Here is a 19,812-nt window from a genome sequence, read left to right as displayed (position 1 = left end):
TTATTGTGCGTTTACTTGACAGGCTAGGAAGACACAGTATGCGAGGTTAAAACGGACCACAGACAGGACCAATACAGAAAGCCTGGTGGGACACTGAGGGATGACAATGGTGTACTGGCCATCGACATACTAGGTGTGCCTCATCGATACTGCAGGAAAGTGAGGATTCTGGACTACTGTTACTTCTCCTCTTGACAGCAGGACGCAAACAGTGGCGCCCAGCTCAGAGTGAGCGCGCTCCGTTTAACTGCTGGCTCTGACTGCCTCCTGCTGGTCATCTTGTTGCTTGAGGCGATAGTCAGCCAGGGCAGCCTTGATGGCATCCTCTGCAAGCACTGATGAGAAACGATTAGATCCGTTAAATATACATACATGTGTGGAGAAGTTTGGAAAGGAAGGGGAAAAAAAAAAAAATCCCTAATAACTTACTGGAGCAGTGAAGCTTAACCGGTGGCAGACAGAGCTCTTTGGCAATGTCAGTGTTCTTTATTTGCAAAGCTTCTTCCACCTGGAGAGAAAAGCACACAGCTAGTTTAACCACAAAACCTTTTTTTGAGCAGAGCAGAATGAATAAGAATAGGAAAAGCAACACATGACGCACTCCAAGAGGCAGAGAAAGAAGTTTCTGTAGTGCGTTAACTCACAGATTTGCCCTTCACCCACTCAGTGGCCAAAGAGCTGGAGGCAATAGCAGAGCCGCAGCCAAAGGTTTTGAACCTGGCATCCACAATCTTCCCATGGTCGTCCACCTCAATCTGTCAAAATGAAAGTTTTACTCAAATGCCCAAGGGGAAATAACTGCTTCATGGCAATGCTGAACTATAACAGCTTTTAACTTTGTTGGTATAATTCAGTCTTAATGGCTCTGGGTGTATAAAAAGCGTGTAATCCATCCGGGCTTAGCGACAAACATACCTGGAGCTTCATTACGTCGCCACAGGCTGGAGCGCCCACCAAACCGGTCCCAACATTCTTGGAGAGTTTGTCCAATGTGCCGACATTTCTTGGGTTCTCATAATGATCCACCACCTTCAGAGAAGTAGATAAAAAGGAAACACTTTGTTAGGAAAGAAAACAACGTGTCAAAGTGGGTTTTAGCAAGTTGTTGAGAGTATGCCACCATACTGACATACATGTGACTAAACTATTCTACTGCAATCAGAAAGAGAGTCTTGAGCATCACTGTTATACAACCAAGTATTCACCGTTACGCAAGAGACATTTAAATAAACAGATTAGGACAGGATTTCATTGTCAACCAAAATCAACTCCTGCAGCCATCCCCCCCCCCCACCCCTTATTCCTGCCAAGTCATTGTGACGTAAACAATATGAAGTGGCTGAGCTTGTATCACAAAACATCCCATAAGGACTGCATTTCATACACATTTGGAATTGTAGTAAGTTTGTTCTCAAAAGTAAGTGATACACATTCTATGGTGTAGAATACAATTAGGTAAAATAAATCTCTATGATCGTACAGGTGAAGAAGGATATTTTAAGATGCTGCAACCTCAAGATGACGGTACACAAACAGAACATGTGCAGGTTTATATCACACTGCTTAAGGCGTATTAATCGGATGTGATTCAAGTATTAAAGCTATGTCAATGGCCACCCTGAGGGCCAGATTAGTGACGTCTTCAAATGTACTGATCAGCAAGAACGACACAACTTATGCTAACGAGTTTTACCTAAAGTGCTAACGTTTCATAACTGCCATACGCGACATTTAACCCCTGACACCAGTGGTGTAACCTTGTCTATTTGTACATACAACATACATATTAAAAACTAGCTACATGGTTAACCAGCTCCATCTAATTAATTATTAGCCATGTCACCACTCTTAAATACTCCTGATACTCTTATTAAGCTAGAACTACTTGAAGCTAATGCTAATATTTGTAAACATTAGCCAAACAGCAGCTAGCACGCGGTGACCTCGGCCTCCTTTAGTTACGCTGTAACGGACAAAAGATGTTTACCTTCTTGTGGTAGCAGCACTGGGTAATGAACTCTGGAGCAGAGAGCCTCCTGGTGATGAAAGCCAGAGGACTGAGACACTTGTTAGCAACGGTACTCGCCATGTTGATAGTCAAGGGGAATGGCGCAGTTTGATAGTGTGGAAGATATAGCGATGCCTCGAGACTGATACGTCACTGTAAGGGGAGGGGCGAAAACAATCACATCTGCGCATGTCCAGTGTACGCACAACAGTGGAGGATAAACATACTTTTCTAATATATAGTACCCCCATGGTGAACAGTCATTAACATAATTAGAAAATATTTTATTTAAAGTTAGGCTGCAACCAATTATTTTTTTGATTCATCGATTAGTAGAAAATATTTCAAAATTACCCAATATAACCACCCAGAGCCCAAGATGAGGTCTTCAAATGTCTTAAGCAGTATAAATTACATTATAATTAATAAGATAGGCCTTGAACAAATACCTCAAAATGGTACTTAGTACAGTACTTGGTCAAACGTACTGTAATGTAGCCAATATTCACCACCGTTATCTTAAAAACTTCAGATGAAAGCAGAAGGCATATAATAACATAACAACACTGCATTGTGATATTCAGATTAAAAAGTAGGCCATTCTGCATGACAGGTACCTTCACTTTAGATATTTGTATTACACCGTTAATAATTCTGTATAGATCAAAGTGAGAATACAGGACTTTTACTTGTAATTGTGTATTGTAGCTACATTATTTGCACTTTTAGTTCAGTAACCGATCTAAAAAGTCATATATGAAACAAATGGACGTCAGAGAATTGGTATTGACTGTTTTTATGAAAACAAAATCCCACAAATGTGTTAGTCGCTTGCCTTGTGATTGGTGTTTGACTGAAAAATGATTTACTCAGCTTTTTTTCTGTTACATAACTGCATCATCTGATTTTTAGGGAACTGTGCTTCACTGTCAACGTAAAATGTGACATGAAAGTTTTGATTTGGTCTAAAAATCTGCCAGGCATACATTTCTCTCTCTTCCTGCCATTTGTTGTACTGACTTTCTTAATCATCTAGACATCGGCTGTTTATATGCTGCTATTAAAGATAAAAGAGGTGCATTACTGCATCATATTATGTTTTAAGTGAGTCATATTAGGGATGTTTATCTTCACAAATTATACATTTTACTTTAAAAGCAAGCAGGGAACAGATGTGTGCTATATTTTAAGTGCACACTTGCTATCACATACATTTCTTTTAATTGTGATTTCTTAGCATGGGTACATTTGATGACATGGGATTTTCAGGATGGAGTGTATGATGTTGTTATATTTGACTTTTTATTTTTCTTGATAGAGATCTATAGTCAAAAAAACATTCTCTTTGAGTTACAACAAAAGATTTAACAGCCTTGACCGAGATTTTGTTACATTTTTGGTAAAATGGTATGGGCACACCCTTGGTTTAGGGATGTCAGCTGGTGGTTTGGTGGTTTTGTCTCTTGCTGTGAAGGGGATCTCCTTTGTGATATTGCAACAGATTACTTAAAGTCTGGTGTAAGACCTTTAATATAATTTGCTGTGGATGTTTTGACCTCTGTGATTAAGATAAACCACAAAAAATAGATAAACAGCTGAAAATGGTCTCACCCAAAAGAAATAAAATGTGTTTTTGGTAAGTGGGAGGAGATTCTCACTTGTTCCATGACATGTAACTTCTGATTCTGCTTTCGTCAGTAACACTGTCCAGGAAACAGAAGTGAAAAGTTGCATCCAGCAGGAAGGGAAGACAGCATTTCAAAGTGATTGCTTCTGCTTTGAGACATAACGTGAGTACATGAGTACATTTTATATTAAAAAGTATGTTTTCTCGATGGCAATTGTGAACTGTTGTGATCATCTATATGTAAGTATTTGTAAATAAAGATATTGTGCCTCATATTTCAGGGAAAGTAACCAGCATGGATGTGGATTATATTGAATATGAGGATTACACTCCAGACAATGAAACTGAGAACAACAGCATCACAACTGAACAACCTTTCGGAAGTCCGCAGTCTTCTTTGTCTCATGTTCTGGTAGCAGTCAATATCCTTATATCGGTTATTGGCCTTGGAGGGAATTCATTAGTCATATGGATTTGTCTATGGAAAATGAAAAGAACCGTCATCACCACCTTGTACCTCAGTGTGGCCATTTCAGACTTTTTGTTCTGTGCCTTTTTGCCCCTGGAAGTATTCTACATGATCACCTCACACTGGCCGTTCGGACTGGCTTTGTGCAAGGTCACCTCCTCTGCCCTCTTCCTCAACATGTACAGCTATGTGTTTCTGTTGGTTCTGATCAGCGTTGATCGCTGTGTCATGATTTCTTTCCCCGTGTGGTCACATAACCAACGGACGGTGCGGAAAGCACTTGGAGTTGTCGTCCTCGTGTGGGTCCTTTCTGCACTCCTAACGTTGCCCTCGCTGATCTTCAGACAAACCACGGTCCGCGGCTCAGTCACTCAGTGCTACACCAGTTACATGGGCCCTTCCAAACACAAGGCGGTGGTCCTGACTCGATTCATCTGCGGATTCCTGATTCCTTTCCTAGTGATTGTGTTCTGCAGTTTGGTGCTCTGTGTGAAGCTGAGACGTTTGACCATCAAGTCAACAAAGCCTTACAAAGTCATGGTGGCGCTCATCTTGTCATTTTTCATCTGCTGGGTCCCCTATCATAGCTTTGTTCTTTCGGAGTCAGACTTGAAGAACCACAGCGTGGAAGTACTGAAAACTGGCCTGAAGGTGGGGACCACCCTGGCCGCAGCAAACAGCTTTATATCCCCAGTTCTCTATGTGTTCATTGGTAATGACTTTAGACGAGTCCTAAAGCGGTCTTTGACATCAAGGATAGAAGAAGCAATGGCGGAGGATCTCCGGACAGGTGGTCTCAATCACTCAAAGTCAATGGAAATTGTCAAAAAATAAGTTGAAACCTTTGTCATCAATGACAAGGAGTATTTCACAGTACAGAACATGATTATAGAGTGGGGTGATGTTGACAAAATCATATGTCATGGCATGTTTTACCTATGCATACTGTATATTCATCTATCAATGATTTACTGGACTGTGACTGTGTTGGTCAGCTATAGATCAGCCACAGACATTTATCATTAATTTTTCATTTGTTTTTGGATTGTTTCTATGAGTGTGAATTAATTGCTTGTTTATTATTTTTGTAAGCCAGCTTGCTTCAAATTGCCTCTTGTAGGACAAGTAAAGCATACTATTTTGAATTGAATGTAATTAATCTTTTACAATGTATTAGAATTTGGTTGTTTAGAGACTGTGAACTAAAACACAGTCACAACATCCCAACACTGGAATAAACAAATACCTGTATTCCTAATCTTGTAATTAGTAATTGATGCATATTTACATTTTCAAAAGAAAGTAAACAAATTAATGATATACTTACTCTGTTGTAACTTTATTCTATTCTGTCAATTCTGTCAATGTAAAACTTTCCTTTGATTAAATGTAGCTGACAGGAGGCTACTGTTGTATTTTATTGTTGTACTTGTTTTATTTTAAGCAAATAAAATATATCAAACATGCTCCTATTCAATTTCTAGATTAAAATGGTAAAAAAAATATATGTGTACGAAGTAGCTCATTCATGGTTTAAACTTTTAATAAATACTGATGTTTGATTGGTGGAGCCCCTTGTCGGGGGCACCTGATAGGCCTACTGAGGGCAGCAGACCACCACGCACATTTGTGGCCCCGCCCCCTGTCTTCCCCCAGGATGTACTACCGGTTAACGTTACGGATGTGTGATGCAACCAAACGTAAGGATATCTCGCAACTTCTCGCTACAAGTTTTTGATTTTCAGTTAGAAAACCACCTTCGGAACGACAGTTTGGATTAGCAGTTTTGTATTTGCCGTTTGTCACTTTGTATTCGTTTAATCTGTCTGACGATAACAGTTGTTTGTCCTCAGTCTTATCTGCTAGCTAACGTTAGCAACTTTAGCGTTAGCTAGCAGCCAGTTGATTTGACTCGATTTGACTCTTTTTTTTTTACATAATTATTGGTAATACGCTCAGTCTCTCATCGTCTACTCTCTTATCTATAACCCCCCAAACACTGGGCCTCCCTATGTACTTATTCTGAAGCGCTGGGTGCCCCCCCACTTCTTGTTTTTAAATGGCCACGGCTGCCCCCCCACCAGCCCCGGGCTCTACTGCGGCCACTGAAAACACAAGTCCCGGATCCAGCAGCTCGACTCCGGCCGACAGTGGCAACCAGGACAGCACGTTCGAGTGTAACATATGTCTGGACACCGCTAAGGACGCAGTGATCAGCCTGTGTGGACACCTCTTCTGGTAAGAAAGCAGTATAATCCAATTTAGTCACGGCATTAACTAAGCCAGGTCTAACCACCAGGCATATGAGTGCTTCTCTAGAATCAATGCAATTACAGCAGCGAGACAATGTAGCTCTTCATTTTCAAAGCGAAGTTAAATCCCCTTTGACAGGAAGCCATTTTTCTTCCTTTTTCTTTAGCAGCTGTGCTCACCCTTAACTTTCACGAGTGAAGTGACGCTTTGTTTTCATTCGTGAACACGTGATACATGGGTGCCATTTTTTTCCAGTAAATGTATGTTTTGCACAGCCAGATTGTTCTGTGACGTAGACGATGTTTTACTAATCAAACCTCTTCCCTGTCAACTTTTATTGTACTTGTCACCTCCTCTCCATCAGCTGGCCTTGCTTGCATCAGGTAAGCTGTCTGTTTCCACATGACACGCATTCTTATTGATAGTTTTTAAACTAAAGCAGACAGGTCAGGTCCTAAGTGTCTCTGTCTTCATTCAGTGGTTGGAGACCAGACCCAACAGACAAGTATGTCCCGTGTGTAAAGCGGGCATCAGCCGAGACAAAGTAATCCCCTTATATGGACGAGGAAGCACCGGTCAACAAGACCCCAGGTGGGTACTTCAGTGACTCTAAAACTTAATATGTTATGTAATCACAACACACATAATATCTAACTTTAAATGGGTTTTTCAAAGCATGGCTTTTTACAAAATGTGGTTTTGTTTTACAGAGAAAGAACTCCTCCTCGACCACAAGGACAAAGGCCGGAGCCAGAAAATCGTGGTGTAAGTACTTTGTACAGGTATCGTTAAATAGAAAAAAGTTTGCAGCTGTTTGTAGTCTTCAGTGTCCGCTGTTGACATGCGTTCATGATGAAACCGTTACATAGGATGATGTAGGTTTTATCCATTAACAGAAGGAACACTTCCCTCTGGGATATATTAGACGCTAAGCGCCGAGGTGTGCAGACGTCTCTTGAGAATGATCACAAATTTCACCGGCTGTTGCGTCATATCTCACTCACTTACGCGTCTTCATCTTAATGATGAAATGCATGATCCGCAGGGCTTCCAAGGGTTTGGCTTCGGAGATGGAGGTTTCCAAATGTCCTTTGGAATCGGTGCCTTTCCATTTGGTATTTTTGCGACGGCTTTTAACATCAACGACGGCAGACCACCTCCAGGTATTTCTGTTTGACATGTTTCACCATCATCTCTCTTTTATCAACAATATATTTAATAACCTGTTATTTCCCCAAACAGCAGCTCCGGGGACACCGCAGCACACGGACGAACAGTTTCTGTCTCGACTCTTCCTGTTTGTCGCTCTGGTCATTATGTTTTGGCTGCTGATTGCATAAATACACAGAATGACTTCTTGGGACAACTCAAATAATTTGACAGAGATGCACATTATCACGGTTTGCACCAATGTGACTCTGCTTCCTTTCTGGTAACTTCATTCATTTTATTTATTTTGACACAAAGCCATGTAAGAGTTTAATGAAGCCAGTTTTTGGATGTTAATCCCGAGAATACGAGAAAAGTGAACCACATGATCGTGGGTGCCTAAAGTTTTGATTCATTAACACTTCATCAGCACTAAAACGAGCACCTAAACTCCACCAGCTACCGGCTTCAAACTTCATGCTGCTCATTACAACATGTCTGTCTCTGCTGTTGTTTTGATCAGACGCATTCAGGATGTTCAGGTCTCTTTTTGAGTTTTGTTTTGGTACCATCACCGTATTTAAAGATATACTCTGCTAAACAAAAGAAGACCAACCAGTGCTCTGTGCTCATCATTTTGGATTTCCAAATCCATATGTTGTATATGGTGATTTCCTTTTAGCCTGTATTTATAATTCTTTTATTTGTTGCAAAGACTCTGAATACGAGCGTGTGACTCCTTTTGTCTCTCTGACCACTAAGAATTTAGTTGTTAATCCAGCTCCACCTGATCTTACACATGATCATCAAAAATTTACCAAAACCAAAACTCATTTTGTGGAATCAAAACAATTGTCTTTATTTTAGTTCAGATTAAAAAGAAATGTGTTGATGCATGTAAGCAGTTAATTTATGAAACAGTGTTCCTTTCACCATTTAATACTTTTTTTTTTTGCTCTGTTGCTGTAATTAAATGTAAAAATACTATAGATTATTACAGAATAATTACTTAAATGAAGATTGTTTCAACGTGAAACCACTTTTCTAAATGTGAATTCACTTTATTGACAGTAAAACTATGTAAATAAAGATGTTAATCATAGTCTGTTGTCCTATTAATGTGCAATTATGTTGGGGCTTCCTTTTCTCACTAGCCGTACTCATTTAAATATGCAAATCAAGTTGAGTTATTCTTCATTGTTAGAATTTCACATTCAAAAAGGATGTACAGTAAACAAAAAGATATTTTTGGTCATTTTGTGGAAGAGGTTTTTATAAAGTATAAAATAGTCCGTGTGGCCTAGTCCTGCGCTGACGGCTCCGTCTGTTTCTCGTGAGAGGCGGACTGTGCGACGTTGAACTCGGCTTCATACATGATCTGCTGGATCTTTATTTTCGTCTCGCACCTTTTCTGCGGCGCGAGTCTCTTCAGAGCGGGGACGAAGCTCAGCAGAAACAGTTCGTCCTCGTCCCGCGGCCTGTTGGGAAAGGAGGCGCCATTGTCTTTGACCAGCCACTTGGTGGGAGACGATGCGCTTTGAGAAGAAGACAGTGAAAGAGACTCCTGCATCAGGCGCCGCTTTCGTCCAGTTTTGTTGATGGCCGTGAACTGCGGACTCAATGGCATCTTGGCCAGATGGGACATCTGTGTGTCTTGAGACACCGAGGGGATCTGCGTCACGTACGCCACCTGGGGCTTGAGGTCGGGTTGACTCACGGGGGCCTTCGTGGCCGACTGCGGCGTCTTGACCGCCTCAGATGACGAGGTTTCTCCCTCGACGCTGCCGGATTCGTTGTCAGGATTATCGTGGTCATCGCCGTTGTTACCGCAGATGTCCGCCAGTCCACTTCTCGATCCAGTGAAGGGGGCGATAAAGTTCATTAGTTGTCTATATTTCCATCTGCTTTGCATGATCTCTCCTTGTTTCTTGCTTTTGATCTCCATCCGGACTTCCTTCAAGTACCGGTCTCTCATGTTCTTCCATTTTCTTTTACACTCCTCGGCTGGAAAAGTGAAATATCAGAGTGTTAGGGGCAAGAAATCTAAAAAAGATGCAACCTATATAGGCATTCACCAAAATGAGAACATTTACCACATGCATGAGATCACTATAAAGTACTGCTCAGTGATCAATGAACTCACTGCTGTTGGCATACAGCCTGAATGAGGCTCTCTGTGGATTATCTCTGTTCTAGGATATAATACAGCAGGATGGGCCAAATAATAGCTGTACCTTTGCATAGCTTTGGGTTATATAGTCTTATATAAATTGCAAATGGTATTTGGCTTAGACTGAATTCATCATTTAGTTGAATTGACGCCTCTTTATATAATCTTTATATAGACTATGTGCCATATATCATTTGTTGGATTGTATTATATTATATGGGTGTATTGTACCCGATTAAGGGGCCAGGCAGTGTATTGGTTAATGCATATAACAGTTAATAGGGTATACAAAAAATATAGCAAAAACACAACTTTATCCAAGTTAAAATGTGGATACATTATTTCGTTTAAGTATGTATAAAGTCACATAAAGAAACGCTCGAGGTATCTTAATGTGGGTCTTGTCTGGAGGTCACTGTTAGTTCATCCGCGTTATATGCTGCCTCGTCATATTTAACCATGACTCCATGTATCTGAATATATGGGGGGCGGGGGGGGCTGGCTGGCTCTGACATGTTTTATCTTATAACATTCCGTGGGCGCGTCCACGAGACTTCAACAAGCTTCTAGTTTATATGGAGCTCGTGGTGCTTACGAGCGAGTCGGAAAGCACGCGGCTCGCTCAATACAGTCCGTGACGCTGCGCATGTTTCCTCCTCCGCCGTGCCGTGTTGGACACGCGGCCGGCGGCGCAGTGACAGAGCCGGGCCGTGCCGTGCCGTTCGGTGCAGCGCGGCCTACAGCGTGCGAGCTGCGGCTGCTACCGCTAGCACGGTGCGCGCGGCTGCACCTTCACCACCAGGCTGTACCCGCGCGGATACCAAAAAAACAACACCAAACAAAACCTTAAATTGCCTGTAAGACATGATTAAAATACCTCTAACTCGCAGACACACATGATGGTTTGTTGTGTATGCGTGTTTAATCGTCCGCAACAACGTCGGCTAGGAAACAACTGGCTGTAAAGTTGTGACAAACAAAAAACAATCAGATACTCACATGGGAGACTCAGCATGACACTGATGTTTCTCCACGCATTCACCCGACTTTCCGTGCAGCGGTAATTCGGCAAAGTGACATTGTACAGCTCTGGGTATTTAAATACGGCCAATATTAACTTATCGTCCATTTTGCCCCAGTGTTGTGCCTGTGCGCGGACGCGGAAGCGGCAGTCTTCTCCCGCCTTTTCCGCCCAGCTGCTGCCTCGACGCGAGTTATCGCGAGTGGCGGGCTGCCTGCCGCGCTGTGTCGCTCCGCCGTTCAACGGTGGGCATTGTAGTCTTTTGTCGCAGGGGGGCGCACCACTCTGCATCGGCCTCCTTTGCCACTATAAGCCAGGTACAGGAGGACAGGGGTCATTTCATCTTTTGGAGGCGAACATAAACTGCAAACATAAACATATCTATTTGTTCTGCATGACATATCTAAAATAGAATGGTTTCATTGTTGAAATCTGTTTGCAGTTTAATTAACAATGAATAAGTCACACCAAGCCTACATTTCACAAATGTTTTAACTTTTCAAATCCCTGTTGTACACACTGCTTTTACAATATAAGAATATGTTGTTGCACCGATATTACAATTTTAAAATGGTAGAGACAGAATTGTGAAGCTTTGTGATGCAGGCTATGTCAAGTGATGATGTGGCGATTATTAAAATGGATTTTATTGCATTGAACAACTAATTACAAACATATGTCTACATAATAGAACAGAAATCTTAAGAGTTACATTACATTACAGTCATTACGCTTTTATCCAAAGCGACTTACAATAAGTGTATTCAACATATAGGTATTCAAGAGAACTACTAGTCACCAGAAGTCATAAGTGCATCTCCTTGGTTGAGTTTAAGGTCAGAAGCATAAACATACTGGTACAACAAAACATATTTCCCTTAGTTCATAGAGCCTGCAAGGTGATGTTGAAGCCTGACAATGACGCACCAGATCTCAGAGCTAATTTTCAGATTCTATAGGCAAAATAAATGAGGACATGAAGAAAGAGAAACATAATATTTGTATTAATGCAGCTATTAGAAGTATCACTATCTGACAAGTGCTTTCTGAGCCTTCAACATTTCATGCACAAGTAAGCCTGGAGTAAACAAGGAGGAAGGTTGATCCTCTGCATGTCCTCTCACAGCTGCAATCTGCGATTCCCCAGGAGGTTTCGGGCCCCAGTCCAGCAAAGAACAGAGACACTGTGCTTTGTCACATGGGAACAGTCTGATGCCACCTGGGGTTCTCTGCTTAATTACCATCAGTAAGAGTATTTGTAATACTGTCTGCTGTCTGAATTGTACTGGTTTAATGTGTCTCCTTTATCAATTGAAATTTGGAATTATAACAGTTTTTCAGAAATACAAGCCATACTGTCTTCAATTGTTTTTCACCTCATGTTTTCTCACTTTATCGGAACTGTTTTTTGGTTGACTTTTGTTTCGGGGCCTGCTCAGTATTGTCCATCTTGTCGCTTCAGGTTGTGTATTTGTAGGGTAGTAAAGCGCCGCAGATTCACAGGTGAAAATCACTTTAAATTGAAGAGAGCCATCCAAGCAGCTCTGCAAACATCTAGAAAAACTGTATCAGCCATGTGGGCGGTGGTGGTGGCTTTTCTTAACTTTACCTCTTGTGCCAAATATTGCTCTTACAACAACAAAATGAACCTTTATCATTCTAATCCCCAGTAATGAATTTTGAACCGGTTGAACCAATGTGGATGTGATACAATTGCCTCTATTGAGGAGCACAATATCTGCTAGATTGCGATCTCACATGCTCCGCAAACTATACATCAACAATCCGGACGCTATTAAACCCGAGTGAAAAGGATGGGATGGTGTTTATTGTTATCTGTTTTCAAAAGCCCTTATAAGAGGAGCTTAAGACAGATTGTGGAAATCCATTAATTCTCTGAAAAAAAAAAGGTGTTTTACCTTGTATGAAATCACAGGATTTGTTGCGGGGGATGAATTTAACCTGTAATAGCTTTACAACAGCTGTGCACATTGTCAGAGAAGTGAGGATGAAAGACTGCACCGCACAGATAAGACACATAATGCGTGATTGTGAATACAAACCACATGGAGGAAACCCTTTTCTGAATTTACTCTTACTGCTTTTGGTTTTGTCTGTACTGAGTTATATATAACACATACAAATCTATTAGTGTCACCACACATCACTAGCAAGATGAGTCAATAATCCAACTGTGTGTAATTAGTATGCTTAATTAGTATTGTTGTTGTCAGTGCAGCCTGATCACTCGTTGATAAAGCTAAATGGCAAAGCGACATTATGAAATAAATTTCAGAGCTAATCCTCAAATTCAACATAACACAAGTCTCTGGCCACACCAAAAAAAAAAAAGCGTTTATCTTTAAATCCAGGTTTCTAATACCAAGCAATCCCCTTTTCTCTAAAACCCCAACAATAAGGATCTTAGGAGCTCTCCACTTCTCATTTTATGCAGTGAAATCTGATTTCTTTTGGAGAAAGGAATGAGGCAAGATTAACTGAATCTGCCGTCCTCCCTAACCTCTTCACAAAACTGCCCAGATTAGCTAGGAATTAAGTTTCAACCGTTTTATGTTTCTGGTCCACAGGGGGGATTATAGTTTTACTTCCTTTTCTTTTTTTTTGCCTCCCAATTTCGCTATAAGGACCCGACACACCTTTGTGCAGAGAGGAGAAGCAGAGGAGCAGCTGAGCCTGAACTGTGTGTGTCAGTATCCTGCGATCATTGCAGCTTGTGTTTTGTTGGAATTTCTTTGGGGATGGATGGACTGATCAGGATAGAGAGACAAAAGTTTCCTTTCACTATTGAAAACATACTGCGCAATTATCCCAACACTAATGGAGACAGACGGTCATGTGGAGAAAGTGGCGCTGGACTAAAAGAGAGGACAGTGAGTCCTGTCGGAGGTCAGATGGAGGCTGTTCATCACACCTGCCTGTGCTGCTGCTACTGCTCCCACTGTGGAGACATTTACCAGGCTGATTTCATTCATGAAGGTAAGACCAAGAACCATTCTCCTCATGAGAAGAGTCACTTCTGTTGACACGTTTTAAACTGGTAACGGTAACGTTTACTTTGCACCCTCACCTAAAATCAGATCTCCTCCCTGCAGCCTGTCAGTACGGATGGCCCCCAGCGATGCTCACAGACCCGTGCAGGCTGGGAGATGCTCACAGGCAGGAGCAGTCGCCCGGTCAGGTGCAGAGGCGGACCAGGCGTCATCGCACTATTTTCACAGAGGAGCAGCTGGATGCACTGGAGGAGCTGTTCCTGCAGAACCAGTATCCAGATGTGACCACAAGGGAGAAACTAGCACAGCATACTCACTTAAGGGAAGAAAGAGTAGAGGTAAGACTGTCACGTTCAGCCTCTCATCAAATAATAGTCATGTTTTCACAGTGATACAGGGTTAGATGTGTTTTAAGACTGCTCCAAATTAGCAACGTATTGTGCCAGCTAATGGAAGATGGACCATTCCTAAAGATGTGTGCAAGTTTAAACACTAGTCAATTTGACATATTTAATTATATGCCTGTGTTGATAATGATGTCCAATGCTGTTGTTTATTTAAATGTAAATATACAATGTAAAAGATAAAATCACAACTAAATAACGTGATCTTTTTTCTTCCGGTAGGTTTGGTTTAAAAACCGAAGAGCAAAGTGGAGGCGTCAGAAAAGACTATCATTTTGTGTGGGAGACACGGAAAACTAGATTTTGTACTATATGGACGACAACACTGAGAAAGAAGAGAGCCGTGTATGTGTGTGAGCTTGAGTTATATAAATAAAATGATTTTTTTTATTGCTATATAATAGCTATATTATTGCTATATTGTGTCTGTCAGGCAGTTTTGTAGCCTATTTGTGAATCTGATTAGTTGATTGCAAGATCAAAGGACTTTCAGTATATGCTAATACTGATACTTCTGGAATCTGGAATTTGTTATTATTTGCACTGGTTATGAAAAAAAGTGTCCTTGTGAACAAATAAAGTTATTTTGAGAGAGGTGGAGAACTATTTTTTTTATAACACATCTAAGTAGGGCATCATAATAATTTAAAAGCTGACATGAAGCGAACACGTCACAATATAGCTTAATTATTTTACTGTATTTAAACATTTTTCACTTTTTGCTCAACAACTCTTACACGCAGTTTTGTGTGTAAGAAAATAATCAGTTTGTAAATTTTTGGTGGGTCAGGAGATTATTAGTGTGGTCACATGATCATTTTTGGGTTAGGATCATACAGTATATAGTAATTATTCTGTGTGGGTAGATAACAGGGATCAGAGTGAAACTCTAGCTATTGCCTGGTAGATACATCATCTTTTATTAGCAGTATTATTATTGTTAAAATTGTTATTTTATCTTTATAGAATATTTTTTTGGAGCAGTAGTATTGTTAATATAAAAAAAATGAATGCAAGCATGTATTTAATGTATGTTTAATAAAATATAACCATAGATTCCTTTACAAATAGTATATATAGTAATATATATATCTGACCTAAGAACACAAAAACACGTTCTTCTAAAATATTATGATTACACTGAAGAACACAACTTTTTAACTTTAGATTATAGTAAAGGTTAAACAAGAAGTCATCTCCCATCCCCACCAACAAATAGCATTATAATAATAAATATGAATATCATTAATATTATTATTATTATTATACCGGAAATGTCATTATTTATTTTATTCTGAAGATTTCCTGAGAGGCAGTAAACTTCCGGTGACGTACAACTTCTGACTGAAGCCTTTACGTAGTGCGTTGTTTGTACGCTGGTTCTGAAGTTAGCCGACCGTAGCTAACCTTAGTTAGCTTGTTAACGTAACAGTTAGTCACGTTCGCGTAGTATTAGATTACTAGATATAAACTGTTCGCTCTAAATACTTAGACGGTGTTTATAAAGTCGCCTTCCGTTTCGATTCAGTCGCAGTTGTTCGTTGAAGCTAAACCATTAGCCTAGCAGGCTAACAACGGTCTACAATGGAGGGCAGTGCGAGCGTGAGGAGAGCGTTGTGCGGGACTCTCGTCCCTGTCACAGTGTCAACAATGGCTCTCCTACAACAACAACCTGAGGACAACGACAAGGGGAAGCTGCATAGAAAGGTCCTCGACGAAGAGGAGTACATTGAGGTAGATAAACAACCAGACAATTAGAGACGAGGTTGTTGTACCAATATTACAAAGTCAAATAAATCAAATTGTCTACTTCTACAGAGTTTAGAAAAGATCATCCAGAGGGACTTCTTCCCAGATGTGACTAAACTGCAAGCACAGAAGGACTACCTTGACGCGGAGGAAACTGGTGACCTAGAAAGAATGAGAGAGATCTCCATCCGATATGGATCATCGTTGACCAAATCTACCCCACGATCTTCTGCACCCCGTGAGTAGTATGAGGAGTGAAATGGACCACTGCACCTTCATATTGTCATACCTTATTTACAGGATGAAATATTCAGTCTTAATGATCTTCACGCCTATTTGTGTTCCTCTTTGTATGTAAGATGTGACACCTGCAAGCTTTGATACACCAGTGGGCCGCTCAGGGTCTCCCTCCTCCTCTCATGGCGGTAAAGGTTTAGACGGGGGTAAGTATCTATTTTATTAAAATGAAGATGAACACATGCCAGATCTGTGTCTTATTGAAACCATGTTTAGTCCGTAATTCCCCTAACGAATGCAATCACAAATACTCACAAGTACATTAACCCTATTCCTATTGATGTCGTATTTATAGAGAGCAAGGATGATGACAAGGAAGAGAAAGAGCTGCCCGCTCTGGATCGCTTCCTCGCTAAAAATACCAGTGAGGATAACGCATCGTTTGAGCAGATCATGGATCTGGCAGAGGACAAGGAGAGGCTGAGGCATTCCTGGTTATATGAGGCGGAGGCTGAATACAAACAGGTATGTGTGTGCAGAGTTAAACTAAATCAAATTCAAATCTAAATCACAAAGGAATTATATTTTTGGATTACAGGTGAAAATTACATTCCCTTTGACCAAATTGGTACATGTTATGTTTATGTCAGACAACTATTAAAGTATCGGTACACCCCTAGACTACATTTATAAACACGTGTGATGTTTTTGCAGCGCCACGACGAGAACCTTGCGTTACCATCAGCGGAGAAAGCAGCACTTGAATGTGTCAAAGCTGGACTGGAGACGTGGGAGTACAAAGCCAAGAACGCCTTGATGTATTATCCAGAGGGTAAGAACACCAAACGTGGATTTCCTTCTTTTCTTTAAGTGGCATTAATCCCTACTGGAGGTAATTTCACTGTGAGAGAAAAATATATGGTCGTGTGTTTTCACTTAATCAGGTGTTCCAGACGACGATAATCTATTTAAGAAGCCACGGGAGGTCATTCACAAGAACACGCGCTTTGCTGGAGACCCATTCAGCAAAGCTCTCAACAAAAGCCAGATTCAGCAGGCGGCAGCCCTCAATGCACAGGTACGTTAGAAGAATGTATGAAAAACATTGATGTGGTTTGGGCCTATGTGTGCCCCATACGTGGCAGTCTCTTCTCCAGTTGAATAATTCAAGAGTGATGTGTCGTGTTTTCTGTCCAGTTCAAACAGGGTAAAGTAGGACCTGATGGGAAAGAGCTCATCCCGCACGACTCCCCGTCAGTAAATGGATATGGTTTTGAAAGTATGCCGTCTCCAGCACCTGGTGAGTGGCTCTCAGTAACAGTCCGGAGACGGACCCAACTGAATGTGTGTGCCTTGTATGGCTCATTTAACAACATTCTTACATTTGGAGGAGAGATCTCAAAGCCGTGTTTGTCCCCTCAGGTGTAGCCGAGTCACCTCTGATGACCTGGGGTGAGATTGAGAGCACCCCATTCCGTCTGGACGGATCAGACAGCCCGTATATTGAGAGGAATCACGGTCCGTCATTTAAGGTACTGAACCTCCAGCGGCAGCCAGCTCTTTGTTAATCATTGATTGTTTTTGTTGTAAAATGTTGACATTGAATATGTGTTTTAATAGATTCCAGAACCAGGAAGACGAGAGAGGCTGGGTTTAAAGATGGCCAATGAAGCCGCCGCTAAAAACCGCGCAAAGAAACAGGAGGCGTTCCGAAAGGTCACGGAGAACCTTGCAAGGTAAAGACATTTCTGCCCTCTTGATTGTTAAATTATTCTCTGCTGCTTGATTCCTTTTATTAGCGCAGTTGTTGAGGACAATGATACTCTTCTTAACTGAACTGTTGTGTTGCAGTCTTACTCCTAAAGGTCTGAGCCCAGCCCTCACCCCCGCCCTGCAGAGGCTCGTAAACCGGACATCCAGCAAATACACGGACAAAGCATTACGGGCGAGTTACACCCCGTCGCCCTCACATCAAGTCCCCGGCTGCAAGTCTCCTTTCGGCGGCCCGTCCACTCCCACGGGAACGCCAACGCCTACTAAAGTCAAGACGCCGAGCTCTCAGGACCTCACGTCCCTGACAGACAATCTGCTGCAACTTCCCAAGAGACGGAAAGCCGCCGATTATTTCTGAGTGAGAGAAGCTGTTCTCTGCTGGGATTGTACAAAACAGATATGTTACGTGGGAAACTTGATTTTGAACTGTCCAGACCCAGTTTTCTCCAGTTAAAGAGCACATCTTTCAGTCGGATGACTGGAGGAAGAAATGCACACAGGACTGAAGCATTTTCAAGATGTTTTCTCAATTTTTGAGCAGACGGGTTAATAGAGGTCCCTGCTCAATACAGTGTTCAAATTATATTGTACAACTTGATTTTCTTATTTTCTTTCATAGATTTTTGTACAGCTGTTTCCACTCTTAACACATGTTTGGTATCCGTGTCACACAGCAGCTTAAATGATGTGAATATATACATAGAATCCAGAAGCTCTTTCTGATCCAATATTTAATAAGTTCATCCGATAGCCGTCACCCAGCTCTCCATACATGCTGCCATGACATGTTCAGTGTCTCTGCATCATAGAAATGACTCAAACCCAACGTCAAACAAGTGTGTTGGTGTTTAAAATGAATAAAAATGTGTTTCTCTTTTCCCTATATTGGGAAAATAAATGTGCAGGCAGAGCTGGGCTCAGCATTATAAATCTGTACAACCTTTTTCTTAAACTCTAAAATAAAAACTGGACACGTTTGACAAAAATAAGTTCTACTAAAGAATCTAACACCTTGACATCTTTAATAGATCTGTTCTTCCTCCTACTGGTGTTTGAACGAAGCTTAAAATGTACAGGCCGAGTCACACTGTTTGGTGTTATATTTTTGTTGAGTTTTAATGAGCATTAAGGGAGTTACAGGTCCTCTAACACACACAAACGCAGTAGCTTGATATAATATGGATTTAGTTGTGGATATGCATGTTTATGTCAAAGACAATTTGCCCACTTTAATTTGGACTGTACCACATCATGTGTGCAATGTGTTGTACTTAAAGCCGGAAACGGGTGTTAAGACATTAGATATATTTTCCAGTATAATAACAAAAGTAAGCCATAAAATTCCCTCAAAGACACGGACTCACTTGTTATGTTAAATGCCGTCTTGGAGTTTGACCCATGGGTTATCTCTCAAGGATACCATGAAATAAAGCAAATTATATTCACATAACATTCAGGGTAGAAATGCATATTTAATGCAATTTTAGTACAAATATTTTCCTAATGAGAAAGGCAGATATTATTGCATGACTGCTTCGAGTGAAATAGCTTAAATTGTCTTGGTTTTAGAATAAATATATTTTTAACTGGATTAATGGATGATACTTTTTTTTAAATTGGTAAAACACTTCATCAAAGTCTTATGATATGCTAAATACACTAAAAATAAACAACCCTTTCGCATCATGCTGCATGATAAACTGCGCCAGTCATCAGCGCCGCTCGTGCGTCGATGCCATCTCACTGATCATATTTTGGGTTGGATTCATCTCATAATAATCTCTACGAGTAGGCTACACACACACACATACACGCGCTGGTTATCGTGTGTCTCTCTGGGTAAAAGCGGCTTAACTCCGCCCCGACAGCTCCTCCAGCTGACAGCCTTGTGGTGAATGTTTGGGATTGTTGTGATGGCAGGCCGCGGCCATCTTGGATCAG

General features: G+C 41.1%; 5 protein-coding genes across 5 annotated transcripts; 4 read left to right on the top strand and 1 right to left on the bottom strand.

Annotated features, from left to right (window-relative positions):
• Positions 1-3,730: 3,730 nt before the first annotated feature.
• Positions 3,731-5,524, top strand: LOC306710088 (chemerin-like receptor 1). The gene is made up of 2 exons (XM_079178471.1): positions 3,731-3,798; positions 3,917-5,524. The coding sequence occupies exon 2, from the start codon at positions 3,931-3,933 to the stop codon at positions 4,936-4,938; it is 1,008 nt and encodes a 335-aa protein (XP_079034597.1). The 5' UTR covers positions 3,731-3,798; positions 3,917-3,930; the 3' UTR covers positions 4,939-5,524.
• A 259-nt stretch (positions 5,525-5,783) lies between these two features.
• rnf185 (ring finger protein 185) lies at positions 5,784-8,608 on the top strand. Its single transcript, XM_079178636.1, has 6 exons — positions 5,784-6,342; positions 6,722-6,740; positions 6,836-6,948; positions 7,068-7,122; positions 7,403-7,520; positions 7,600-8,608. Exons 1-6 carry the CDS (start codon positions 6,164-6,166, stop codon positions 7,695-7,697), a joined length of 582 nt encoding a protein of 193 aa, XP_079034762.1. The 5' UTR covers positions 5,784-6,163; the 3' UTR covers positions 7,698-8,608.
• Positions 8,609-8,761: 153 nt separating this feature from the next.
• On the bottom strand, positions 8,762-10,825 carry LOC306710220 (uncharacterized protein). Its single transcript, XM_079178634.1, has 2 exons — positions 10,676-10,825; positions 8,762-9,510 (listed from the first exon to the last, which is right to left on the bottom strand). Exons 1-2 carry the CDS (start codon positions 10,803-10,805, stop codon positions 8,807-8,809), a joined length of 834 nt encoding a protein of 277 aa, XP_079034760.1. The 5' UTR covers positions 10,806-10,825; the 3' UTR covers positions 8,762-8,806.
• Positions 10,826-13,456: 2,631 nt separating this feature from the next.
• On the top strand, positions 13,457-14,412 carry LOC306710809 (homeobox protein goosecoid-2; the record flags this gene model as incomplete). Its single annotated transcript, XM_079179505.1, has 3 exons — positions 13,457-13,694; positions 13,811-14,046; positions 14,335-14,412. 3 exons carry the CDS (start codon positions 13,457-13,459, stop codon positions 14,410-14,412), a joined length of 552 nt encoding a protein of 183 aa, XP_079035631.1.
• A 1,070-nt stretch (positions 14,413-15,482) lies between these two features.
• Positions 15,483-19,462, top strand: ess2 (ess-2 splicing factor homolog). Its single transcript, XM_079179504.1, has 10 exons — positions 15,483-15,846; positions 15,931-16,099; positions 16,221-16,304; positions 16,454-16,623; positions 16,813-16,930; positions 17,043-17,176; positions 17,296-17,398; positions 17,521-17,630; positions 17,719-17,834; positions 17,950-19,462. Exons 1-10 carry the CDS (start codon positions 15,697-15,699, stop codon positions 18,227-18,229), a joined length of 1,434 nt encoding a protein of 477 aa, XP_079035630.1. The 5' UTR covers positions 15,483-15,696; the 3' UTR covers positions 18,230-19,462.
• Positions 19,463-19,812: the final 350 nt, after the last annotated feature.

The sequence above is a fragment of the Pholis gunnellus genome, assembly GCF_910591455.1.
Source record: "Pholis gunnellus genome assembly, chromosome: 18".
Taxonomy (NCBI): Eukaryota; Metazoa; Chordata; class Actinopteri; order Perciformes; family Pholidae; genus Pholis; species Pholis gunnellus.
The sequence above is the reverse complement of the archived record's forward strand: the minus strand, read 5'-3'. Positions and strand labels throughout refer to the sequence as shown.

Bases quoted from the DNA above. Each gene is read 5' to 3' on its own strand.
- LOC306710088 (XM_079178471.1), top strand. From the start codon at position 3,931: ATGGATGTGGATTATATTGAATATGAGGATTACACTCCAGACAATGAA.
- rnf185 (XM_079178636.1), top strand. From the start codon at position 6,164: ATGGCCACGGCTGCCCCCCCACCAGCCCCGGGCTCTACTGCGGCCACT. The intron at 6,949-7,067 runs GTGGGTACTTCA...TTTGTTTTACAG, and splicing joins ACCGGTCAACAAGACCCCAG to AGAAAGAACTCCTCCTCGAC. The intron at 7,521-7,599 runs GTATTTCTGTTT...TTCCCCAAACAG, and splicing joins CGACGGCAGACCACCTCCAG to CAGCTCCGGGGACACCGCAG.
- LOC306710220 (XM_079178634.1), bottom strand. From the start codon at position 10,805: ATGGACGATAAGTTAATATTGGCCGTATTTAAATACCCAGAGCTGTAC. The intron at 9,511-10,675 runs GTGAGTATCTGA...TCACTTTTCCAG, and splicing joins TGTCATGCTGAGTCTCCCAT to CCGAGGAGTGTAAAAGAAAA.
- ess2 (XM_079179504.1), top strand. From the start codon at position 15,697: ATGGAGGGCAGTGCGAGCGTGAGGAGAGCGTTGTGCGGGACTCTCGTC. The intron at 17,177-17,295 runs GTACGTTAGAAG...TTTTCTGTCCAG, and splicing joins CGGCAGCCCTCAATGCACAG to TTCAAACAGGGTAAAGTAGG. The intron at 17,631-17,718 runs GTACTGAACCTC...GTGTTTTAATAG, and splicing joins ATCACGGTCCGTCATTTAAG to ATTCCAGAACCAGGAAGACG.